The sequence below is a fragment of the Rhipicephalus microplus genome, chromosome 2 (assembly GCF_043290135.1).
Source record: "Rhipicephalus microplus isolate Deutch F79 chromosome 2, USDA_Rmic, whole genome shotgun sequence".
NCBI classification, from domain to species: Eukaryota; Metazoa; Arthropoda; class Arachnida; order Ixodida; family Ixodidae; genus Rhipicephalus; species Rhipicephalus microplus.
Window position 1 is genome coordinate 141968382 of NC_134701.1, and position 12417 is coordinate 141980798.

Here is a 12417-nt window from a genome sequence, read left to right on the forward strand (position 1 = left end):
GCAAGAGGAGATGTTTAACAGTCTGTTGGGGATCAAATAACCAAGCTTTAAAAAATATATATCCCGGGCTCGCTCTAGGGAGAAGGCTCTGTCCCCCAAGATGCAGCCCAAAGGAGGCCCGAGCCCCTCAGCCCCCCTTGTACTCTCCGCCTATGATGCCAGCTACAGCATCCCCCACAACCTATAGTTCTGGGACATTTGTTGCTCACATTTATGAAATTACTTTTATTGTGCTGCTGTATATTATACAACCATTTTCCGATTGGGCACTTCGTGTAGAGCAAAAAAATGTTGCCCCCATTGGTTGCTTCGCTTAACAGGTCGAATTCCAATTTAATAAGGTTTCGATTAAACTAAGTAAATTGACAACTTTAGCGACTTCATGATATCTACGTGTATTTTGTTCACATGTTTTAGTCATCTTCGCAGGCCACCTTTAGCTTTCCACATGTGGAAGAGTCTTGGCACCTGTTAATATTTTGTTGCAAACCGTCAACATGCAGTGCCTGAAATGAATATTTAACAAAACTTCCGAGGAGATTCCCAGCCTATTCGAAAGCTTGGGTGCTGAAATTTGTTGACACATCCTTGTTTTTAGGCAATCGATTATAAAGAATCTAACATTTTTCAGAAACTGTCGCGCCGTGAGCTAGAAGGGGTAACGTTTCACCCACAGGAAAGGGGTGTGCAAAGCATGCAAGCCAACGCTCGTGTCTCTCAATCATACTCACTTGCCCCTATGATCGGTAAAATCAGAAAAAACAGTAACAGCATCAAACAATGCTCACCCATAAAGTACAGTTTGCCACCTTCGTGAAGGTGGTGGTAATGGGACGTAAAGAAGAGGTGGAAAAAGGAATGAGTTAAATAGGAAAGCGGGCACCTGCTTCTGCCCCTGGTACGCTTGACATCATGGCCGTCAATTCGAGTTGCTTCGCGCGTGCTGGTGAGGAGCCACCGAGCGCTGACATTATTCTGAGAATACAACCAACCGGCCAATTGATTGATTTGTGGGGTTTAACGTCCCAAAACCACTACTTGATTATGAGAGACGCCGTAGTGGAGGGCTCCGGAAATTTTGACCACCTGGGGTTCTTTCACGTGCACCCAAATCTGAGTACACGGGCCTACAACATTTCCGCCTCCATCGGAAATGCAGCCGCCACAGCCGGGATTTGATCCCGCGACCTGCGGGTCAGCAGCCGAGTACCTTAGCCACTAGACCACCGTGGCGGGGCAGCCAACCGGCCAAGAATATATGAAATTAACTCTGCTTTTCAATACAATTGCATATTCAGAGTGGAATTTTCACGCTGTCAGAATGTGTTTTTTAGCATACATTTGTTTAGCATCCCTTTAAACTAAACTTGTGAAGCACCTATAGACAGTTCTATACATGAAATAGGAAGGTCTTTAATAATGGCCAACTAATCAAATCAAATATTTTTATTTTCCACAAGAAATACAGATTTTCGAGAGGTTCCTTTACTAAAAGCTGTTATAGAGTGCTAGACTAGACCATGATCCCTTGACAATCAAGGCAGAAGCATTGGACTAAGATATGTACATGAGATACAATACATAGTGTAGGTATATAGGTCAAGGACGCAATCCACGCAGCCAAAAAAAATATAAGAGGACAGGACAGAACATTCCGTTTCCCCCCCCCCCCCCTTTTTTTTTACCGTCTACGTGGGTTGCATCCTTAACCTTTTTTTCAGCAAGAATCAACTGGCTCAATAACACATTCTACCTTTATGCAAAATTGCTGCCATCTGCTGGCCATTGTGTGCATAGCCGCCATGTTAGAGGCTCTGCGCGTACAGTCCGCATGTGTTTACATATGCATAAACGTAGGACGTATCGGTGTGAAGAATGTTTTGGCTGATAGTACGAATGCCAACATATTGCTGTGTCCCTTGCTGTACAGAGAGGAAGTCGAAATGCTGAAGGAAAAAGGCTAGCTGTAAACTTTGGCACCCGTTATTCCTTCAAGCTGATGATGTTTCCAGCATATGAACTCCGGCTACTAGTCTCGTAACACATATTTGCGTTCTCATTTCTAAGAAAGTAACACAAGCAATAGCAATTTTACTAAGCTGAAGCAAGGCGATTTTTTTAATGTTTTTGCTACCAGCCGTTTACCAAGTGAAGGCGACTTTTTCGCTTCATGCAGAAGCCACGTTCATGCTACACGTTTTATCACAGCTAATTGCACATGCCTAGATTTCGTTGAACGTGTTGTTTCGTTTATTACGTTTCAGTAATGGCAGACGTTGAATTGAAAACAAGTGTGCGTCATTGGTGCATTCTGAGAAGAGATAAAACGATGCTGAAGCATCTTTGTTTCATGTTTTGTTTTTGCTTCTGGAGTGTGACAAGCTGCCATTTATTGGGATGACTTGCGGGTGACTGTGCACATTTCTCAAGCATTCAATGTGCTCGGCACATTCAACAAAATGCAGGCACGTGCAATTAGCTGCGATAAAGCTTGTTGCATGAAGATGGCTTCTGCATGAAGCGTCTGAGTCGCTTCATTTGGTAAACAGCTGCCTTGCTTCAACGTGCAGCCATTTGTGGGAACACAAGTGAAAATGCTTCTGCACATTTTATTTTCTTGGAAAGGCGAACACAAAGACATCTTCAGGAGCAGTAGCCGAGAGCCGAGCACATTCTCAAAATGCCGCCACATTAAAAAACTAACAAGGGGAAACGTTTACGGCTCACGTTTTTTCCTTCAGCATTTCTAATTCCTGTCTGTGAGCAACAAGGGACGCAGCAATATTGGGACGCAGTATTGGCGATTATCAGCCAATACACGCCTCACGTCGGTAGGCCTCAGGCACATGCAAACGCATGCAGACCTTACGGATTTCATCACGCTCAGCCTCTAACATGGCGGCTATGTACACGACGGCCGACAAATGGCAGCAATTTTGCATAAGGTCTATTAGTAACTGAGATATTGTGACATGACATCTTATATGACATAATAATTTTACATTTTTAAAAGTTTACTTATATAAACATCGCATATGACATATTACTTTTATATTTTTAAGTTTACTTATATAAACATAATATACACTTTTATACCTTAAAAATAAACATGTCCAAGGTACATGAACACCAGAAAAAGACAACAAATAAAAACATGTACAATCACAATAGCTATATTTGAACATAAAAATAAAGAAAACTGCACAGAAAAAATGTCGATCATTATCAGTAGTTATTACCAAACAAAAACACAGTAAGAACAGAAAATATTAATATCAAAACTGAGTTCTTGATAAATGTTTTGAATTATACAATGTATAACAAAGCCATCAATGAAAACCTTGCAGCAAGTATGTTTCTTGATGTTGAGAAAGTCATTGCAAACTTATCAAAAATAATTCGATTTCTTGAAACAAGAAGCTTGCCATGTGACTGCATCTATTCGGAATCATTGGCAACTTGTAGCGATGCAAATTTGAAATTATTGCAAAACCTGCAAATGTGCTTTATGTTGGTGATCACTGTGCACACACTAACATCTCTCGGCGTTAGATGTGCAGTAATTTGAATAAATCACTTGAAATAGTGAGAACAAATATAAGATTGCAGAATTAAAACATGCACATTTTCATACTTAATATTATAATCCCGGCACACAAGTCAAGTCGATGTGCAGTAATCTAGTTTGGCTACATGTTCAACGATCTTTCTCTGTAGCATTTGATGTTTCACTAAATTTTTGTTGCAGTAGACCACACCAACCTATAACCATTTGTGTAAAACAGAAAGAGGGCATGACATATTTTTTGTAGTTGCACATTTGTATTAGACATCTGAAATTGGGGCAAACTAGTTGTACACTAGTTCACTAATTGTACACTAGTCTTGGTTTGGAAATAACTGTATTTCATTTGTCATTAGTTACAGTTTACTGTATTTGCTACAGTAGCAATGCACATAGCACATTTTAGAGGCTACATAGTGTCAAGTGTTATCAAATGGAAGTGTTGATCATGTACCAATCTGTGCTGGTCATTTAATTATTCTTAATTTGTACACTGTAATCTCAATATAATAAACCCAGATATAACAAAATATCTGTCATAACAAAGTAGGTGCAGATTAGTCTTCAGATAGATATAGTGTTAACACACCTTTATAATGACTTTTCAGATATAACGAAATACTGGTTATAACGAAGTAAATAAAAAATAGCCTTGCAATATATACAGTGTTAGAGATAAAGCTTTACAATGACTTTTTGGATATAACAATATAACTTTCGCACAACATGCAACTTTGTTATAATGAGGTCTGAGTGTAATTGCCAGAGAAATTAAGGTAGAATTACTGAACTATTGCTTCAAGGTGAACATCTGATTATTCTATCAAGTGAAACTGGCACTAGTAGTGCAGCCTTTCAGTGATTAAACAATTGGTGAAAATTAAGCCACTCAGAAGAAAAAAAAAACGCAATAAAAAGCCACGTCTAACAGCCAAGCAAGTGCTCAAACCCAACGTGCGGGAGCTGCCTTTTAGCATCGTCATATGCGCTACACAAACAACCACTTCGATGGCAATGTTAGCAATGCTTTAGTGCAGCGTTGTTATAAAACTGATCTACAGGACACAATAAAACTAATGTACAGTGCACAGCAAGAATCGGAGAATTTCTAAACCTACGATTGTTGAGAACATCTTCTTCAAATGAAATTTCACTGTTATGTAATGTACTTATAACCTTGTGTATAAAAAAACAAAGAAGAAATTTTGAGAGTGATCGCAAAACTGCCAAAGTCAGAGTAGGGACAAATGCAAGAGTCAAAATGCAAGATTAAACACAGCATTTCTATAATAATGATTAATAACAATGAAAATTTGTCAATGTAGTCACACTCAGTAGCCGCAAGAAATGAGCACATCAGAACCATAGTTGGATTTCTCTTGAAACGTTAAGAGTATAATCAAATGTGAATGATGTCATATATCTTTAGTACAAGCATCGTAATACCAACAACAAACAGCATTTTCCAAAAGCACCAATTTATTCACTGTAATGAAACAACCTCAAGGGGTTCATCAAGCCACAAACAGTTATATGCCTAATTAGCAAGGTAGCCAACCAGGTTTGTTGTTTATTCGTACTGACAATAAACAGTGAAAAAACAGTGTGCTTTTGATCTCAGTGTTTCGTCACACGATTTATTATCAGCACAACTATTGTATAGGTCATTGTATGCAAAAGAATAACTGAAAATTTAGCAGATCTGGCACCCAGTGAGAATCGCTTTCAAGTGAAGTGGCCTGCGAGTAATTGTCTATGCTGCATTTTTTTTTATTTCAGCCAAGTGCATCGAGGCAGTTCGACACGTAATTTTTGGTAGTTGTGCGCACATCATGGGCCTGCCAGGAATGTCAAATGCACTGGCATTTTCACGGGTAACATATACTCTGACTTAATGTCAGTACTCACGTTAGAGCAATGACGTTTTAGTATTATGGAAATGAAGTGCACTTTGCAGTGAAATGATGTGATTATCATTTTAAGTTTTATTTGTGTATTCATGAGGGGTCAAGGAATGCTTGAATATAGCTTGCTGAATCACAGAAATACAAACGTAATGTTTATTATTTACTGGTGTTAAAATACAGCCATTACTGAAACTACAACTAACACTATTGTGATATACTGCCTGTATCATAGGAGCATAAATGTAATGTTTACTGGTTCGTTATAGAACTAGATAGCTTGCAATGCAGCCACAACTGATGCTGCACTGACATTACACCTGCAAAGGGTCCTTTTCCAAAGCAGTTTAAAGAAATCGCATAGCTCTGTCGTAGAACACCTGATTTGAATGCAGAATGCTTAGGTTCAATTTCTTCTGGAATCATAATTCTTTATTCTTAGCGTTTTTCGTGTCAAAGCTGCCAATGTTGGTTTTCTTAATGGTCTCACGTGTAAATTACTAATGTCCATCCTTGCTATTCCTGGGTAGGTATGAACTGTTAATCATCTGGGGCACATACTGTGGTCTGTCGTATGCGGATATGTGCCACATGTGTCTGCAGAGAAGGAATCAATGACGTATGTGACTGGATTCTCAATTTATTCACGTCATGGCTAGATACTTATACTCAGCAAACCCTCTTACCCTCCCATATCAATTTAGCTGTATACCTAGTTCATGAGGCGACCGCGATGGTACCCAGATGTAAGCGGCTAGATAGAAAGATAAATACGTAGACAAAAATTCTAAATGTGCCTTTAATTGGCGAAGAAATGCCTTGCATTTAAAAAGGTCCTCAAAAATAATTTACATATATAGAGCATAGAGACAACAAAAATGAGCTTGAAGTAAAAAGACTACCTTCCATAATTTGCCAACAGTCGTAGAGAGTGCACCAGTTACACCAATGCAGGGGAAGCAATGTAATATTCCAGCATTTTTATCCCATAATTGGCTAAATTTTTTATTACCTCGCCAACTTTTGTTTGAAGAGACAGACAAAACACAATTACACATGAAGTTATTCACAGTGCTTCAATGTGCTCTTAAAGAGTGTATTCGTTAATTATGAAACCACAAAATGAAATTTGTAGTATGCTAATTATAATCAAAGACAAACAGTGAACTGCTTCTAGGTCCATAATGACCAATAAAGAGAAGTATATTCAAGGCAGTAGCCACAAGATAAAGACAATGACAGTCTCGATACTTGCATTTGTCAGTGCAGAATGTGAAGATTCGCAAAGAACTAACTACACAATTCTTATGATGTGTACATGCTAGAGCACTAGTTGTCACTGAGATAAGAGTTCCGGTGAAATTTCGCTGACCGTACACGGCGCTCAAAATATCCGCATTGACCAAGCCATATAGACCATTCAGTTCATTCGTTTTTGCAAGTCCTTTGCCTTGGTGCACCCTCATTTCCGTTCCCAACCACAGGGAAGCCATCTGAAGATCTCCTCAGGTTAACCATTGTCCTTTCCTTACCATGGCGATACCATGGCGTGAACGATGTGACTAAACATCGCACTGACACACTCACTCTAATGTCGTGTGTGTGATAGACTACTCCCTCCCCTGCATGGCAATGCCCATTGCTTTTGTCCAGTCATACTTTGCCCTTTATATTCCCAATTCTCTGTCCTCACTTGTCCTTCTCCACATGTTCCACTTGGGTGTCTAATGAAGGTGCACTTGCATGCTCACGTTCATGCTGATGCATGTGTCTTCTGAGGCTGGACTTATGCACAAATTTCTCTGTGCATTGAGGGCATTTATATGGTCGCTCGCCCGTGTGGGTGCGCAGATGATCCTTCAAAGTGGACCGTTTAGAGAAGCTCTGGGGGCATGTGTCACATTTATATGGCCGCTCACCCGTATGAATCCGCACGTGTTCCGTTAAATTTTGTTTTGCTGAGAAGCTCTGGGAACAATGGTCGCACTTGAACGGCCGCTCGCCCGTGTGGGTGCGCATGTGTTCTGTTAATGAACGCCTTGCAGAGAAGCTTCGGTGGCATTCACTGCATTCGTACGGACGCTCGCCCGTATGAATTCGCAAATGTTCGGTTAGTGAGCACTTTACCGTGAAGCTCCGCGGGCATATGTTGCACTTAAATGGCCGCTCACCCGTGTGAGTGCGAAGGTGTTCCGTTAATGTTTGCCTTGCCGCGAAGCTCCGAGGACACATGTGGCATTTATAGGACTTCACGCCTGCATGAATGAGCAGGTGTTTTGTTAATGAACACTTTACAGAGAAGCTCATAGGGCACTGGTTGCACTTATAGGGCCGCTCGCCTGTGTGAACCCTGATGTGTGTCTCCAGATGTGACAACTTTAACGTCGTATAGTCACAGAACTGACACTGGTAGCCTTTTCCTGGATGGGGATCTTCACCATCTGCAGCTGCTGGATTGCTGGAAGGTCCCAATGCTGCACAAACGAAACCAGACCAGTCATTGAAATACTTTGCTTTTTATGTTATGCTGTTATAATGTGAACTTAAGCCATGTGGTGCTATGTGGTACTTTATACGAGTCGTGCCGTTTAACATGAAAGTAGCGATTAGCTTAAAACCAACTCGTTCTTTGATGACTACATAAAACCATGTTATCAAGAGTTTTTGTATTTCTCTCTGATCAAAATGAGGCCGTTGTGACTGTATCATGAAATACAGAAGGTATGATATGAGATAAATACTGATTAACACTAATCAATTAAGAAGGTTTCAAGGACAACTTTGAAAAATGCATGGTGGTCACCCCTTCAGATTTGCTAGATAAACACATCAGAGATGGCTAAGAACCAGGTGAGTGAAACGTACAGCTGAATCATTACCATGAAAATAAATTTGCACACCAAGCAATCTGAGGGCTGGTTGGCAAGGCAATACTATGAAAGAACAGGTATGTGGCTCATGACAGTAAATTCATGAATTCCTGCATTTAAATTCAAATAACTCTCACAAAGTGCATGGCCAATAATGGTTGCTGGTTGGTTAACCAATGCACACAGGGGCTGATATGTTTACGTGCTATACAAGTGAAAGGAAAGCCTATAATCCTGACATACATTCTTAGATGGCCTAATGTTCTCATCTCTGTCAATTACAGCTTGACAATGCACACCCATGAAAGGATTCGCAATATTTTCAAGAAGTGTTTACTTAACAATTGGAATTCTGATGCATGCATAAATATTTGTAAAGAACACGTCATTCAAATTGTAAAAAATTGCAAAGCTAGTGGAATTATTAAGTAACGTTACTGCATTGCATCATTTCAGTCTAAGCTAACCTAACCTAAAGTATGATAGCCTATGCGTGCAGTAATGTTTCAATGACAATATTTTTTCCTTTCACAGTTATGCGTTTAATATAAACTGAAGAGAAGGAACATATGCGTATTAATTCGGTGCCTAACACATACAATACTTCTATATTATTCTTGTTTAACATATGTACAGAGTCCTTATTGCAGAGGCTAGCATTGCTGACCTAAGCAAACATTTTCATTCAGTTTAGTGGCATTCACATAAATGTATGGTAGGGTGGGAAAATAATAAAAGAGAAGGTCATCTTGGCAGAACTGTGAGACATCTAACATTGCCAGTGCAGTACCAAAAAAGGCACTCCATTGGGCAAGCCTCCAATTAAGGGGACACTAAAGAGAAACAATGACTTGGATTACATTGACAAACCACAACTAAGAACTATAATGCCATATGTTTGACTATCATAAGTTTGTTACTAGAGGAGAAAATCAAGGTTAAGTTTTGTTTTAAAATTTCGCTCCTGATCTCCGCGCACGATACTGAAAATTTCAAAATGCCTTTTTTGTATTTTCGCGACATTGGTTGAATAAAATCTTCTGAAACTTCGTATGCAATGTCTATGGCACCCACAGATGACAATGTACTTAGATTTATCGATTATATCCTACATAGGACTCACTAGATGCCTTTCAAATACCTGACATAACGGTGTTAGGTGCAGGAATCTCAAAGTGGTGTCTCCACCTGCATTTGCTTTTCGCACATTTTCTTACTTACCAAGCATCATCTCGCAAAAAAGTGGCATATTCAAGATTGTGATATTGTACTTTACAAATACCCAAAATATCGTCTTGCTCTTTAGTGTTCCTTTAAGATAGTTATTGGTGCTACAACCGTATGCACGCAAGCTGCATCCTATTTTAATCGATCGTAAACAAGCAAGAATATTGTCGGTTGATTGAAATGTTATACTTGGAGTGCATAGCTGTTGGATGGGTGTTCGCAATACACGTTGAGTGCATCCAGTAGATGACCATTCAGTCACCAGTTCCTAGCAGCGCCGGCGCAGTGCTGAGCACCGTGGCTTCAAGACAGTGCGACTGTCATGCCGCACAGCGTGACGCAGGTAGAGCTGGCGAACACACATCATGAAGGATTGAGTCACTCTGCCGGTGCAACCAAGAACCACAAACTGAACGACTGTTTATTGGATGCAGTAAATGTGCATCACAAGCCTTCACTTTCATCATTCACCTCGCCACCAGCACCCACATCCACCAAAGTCATCTTTCAATTGCCGAGCGCTGAACTTCTTTTATCTGAAAAGTGGTGCCACTGTTTGTAGGCAACTTAAGTGAATTGTCTGCTACTACAATCAAATTTCGTTATAACAAAGTTGTACTTTACATGAAAAATAAGTTCATTATATTCGAATATTTGTTATAAAGGTATAATTTTAACACAAAGCTATTGCAAGACTTACATTTACTTCATGATTAACCGATGTTACGGTATATCCGGGTTCGTTATAGTGTGATGGTTTCAGTGTACTACTTATTCGCTTCTTTTGACAAGAACACGCTTGTCTATGCGCTTGAGAGACATAAAGTGTGAATAGCAAGCACAACTTACGACCCATAGTGCTGTTGCCTAATGCATATTTAGTGCAAGCACTAAATGAATTTTACTCTAGACACTGGCTGAAATAAATTTCAATTTGTGCTTCAAAACACAGCTCCACACGAGTACAATAAATGCTTGAATTCCAAAAAGCCTGAATGTACAAGAGCGTTTCTGTTGAAATTCACTTTTCCAGCTTGCAAGTGTCCCGACATTTTCATGGCTCCTTTCGGGCACTTGTAATGTGTGCGCAAGTATATGTGAGCATACCTCTGTGTTTATACGTGCATAAAAATTATGATATGTTTGAGCATTAGCAAGAACATCTCTTGCTAGTGCTTCTTAAACATTCTTAAATAAAAATTCTTAAAATAAAATTTCTAAGTTCTATAATATGTGCACATAAACCTCAAATAGGAAAAAAAGAACATTGGTAAGAACAATAGCAGTATAGTCAAAGCCACAGTTGTGAGCAATTACGAAGTCAATAAACATAGATGGATGACAGAGCCTTTATAATGACAAATAGTGATGAAAGTTTAAAGTTCATCTGCTGGCAATTATGCATGATACTATCAGGCCCTTTTCTTAATCTTTTTTTTTCAACATTAAGCATAATAAAATGGTATGATCTAATCCACATAGTAATTAAAATTAAACTGGTTTGCCCTACAGCGTCACCATACTTTGTGCAAAGCTGTGCAGTCCTGTTTTTTTTTTATTTTTTTACGGGAATTCAAATAGTAAGGATGCATAACATGCTTGAAAAACACAGCAATTTTTAAAGTACAATAAAATATAACTGATCAAGCGATGAATGGTTAAAAGCTGAATTTAAGCAGTCCTTTAATGCAAAAGGGCAATGAGAAGGTTCAAGCACAATAATAAACAGTGATCGAAAAAAGTTCCTTGAAAGCTTGCACATACATAACACAGAGGCAATAAGAACATGAACATAATATGAAGAGACATCAAATCGTTCACAAAGGATCACTAATAAAATCACTAGATTTACAAATGAAGGAATAGTCCTTAACAAATGAAACATTCCACGGTATTTCTGACCAAACAATTCGGCGACTATTTCATTGTGGAACTTTTAACCGCGGGTGGCATTTCGATCCTGTGATGTTCAGATTATCATTCAGATGTAATGTTCGTTGTCCACCTGTGACATCAGTCCCTCAATATCTGATGACATGCACCTAGGAAGAGGGAGAAAAAGAGAGGGACAAAATATTACCAACAATGAACAGAACTGCAAGCAAAGTACCCAGGCCAACCCCACGCCAACAAATATTGCTGGTATGTCAAATACAGTTTTGAACTGAATTTGAATTTTGAACATGATATTGTCAGATAGAACTTCAGAAGGCATCAACATTATTAACCGGAAAGTAGGTGTACCCCTATTAGCACCATCAGGCACTCAACACTAGAATGACACCATGAGCACGATGCAGTGCTGTTGAAGGCACAAGGCAATTTTTCTCCCTCTATCTGGCATTTGCTATAGCTTTCAAATCGGTAGAGTTTCACAAACCAGTCATGAAGACATAAAGTCTTATTTATTGGAGGCAAAGCCCACCTCTAAGCTAGCATCTTCGCTGACGTAATGTGTTACGCAAAATGTCGAGGTCACAGTGACTGCATACCCCCCTTTGGGAGAAACCGAGCAAGTAGTATACAAAGCTTATAATTCCGTATGTGGCACCGTTTTGATTATGCGGAGATGTTTTTTTGCTTTAGGTAGGTGCATGATAACACTTGAGGGAACTGATATGCATTCACTGCCTTGGTTGCCATCTTACATGGTAGGCCACTACTTAATGCCGCTGTACTGGATATATGCAACGAAACCTAGTGTCAGTGTTCACATGCGTCCGTTGAGATAAGAAGCTGAGTGAGGCTTTGACTGTCTAGCTTAGTGCCAGTGAATAGTCATTGGCTATAATTAATTTGTGCAGCCAGCACTTCTGCGGGAAATATTTGGGATGTCACAGCATTGAGTTGC

At 39.5% G+C, this 12417-nt stretch overlaps 1 protein-coding gene across 1 annotated transcript in view; it reads right to left on the minus strand.

Moving 5' to 3' along the window:
- The window catches only part of LOC142791888 (uncharacterized), a 205010-nt gene that overhangs the window by 68280 nt on the left and 124313 nt on the right, over positions 1-12417 (minus strand). Inside the window, exon 4 of the mRNA XM_075885564.1 lies at positions 7162-7943. Within this exon, the coding sequence (XP_075741679.1) occupies positions 7162-7943 (782 nt within the window). The remainder of the gene's footprint in view (positions 1-7161; positions 7944-12417) is intronic.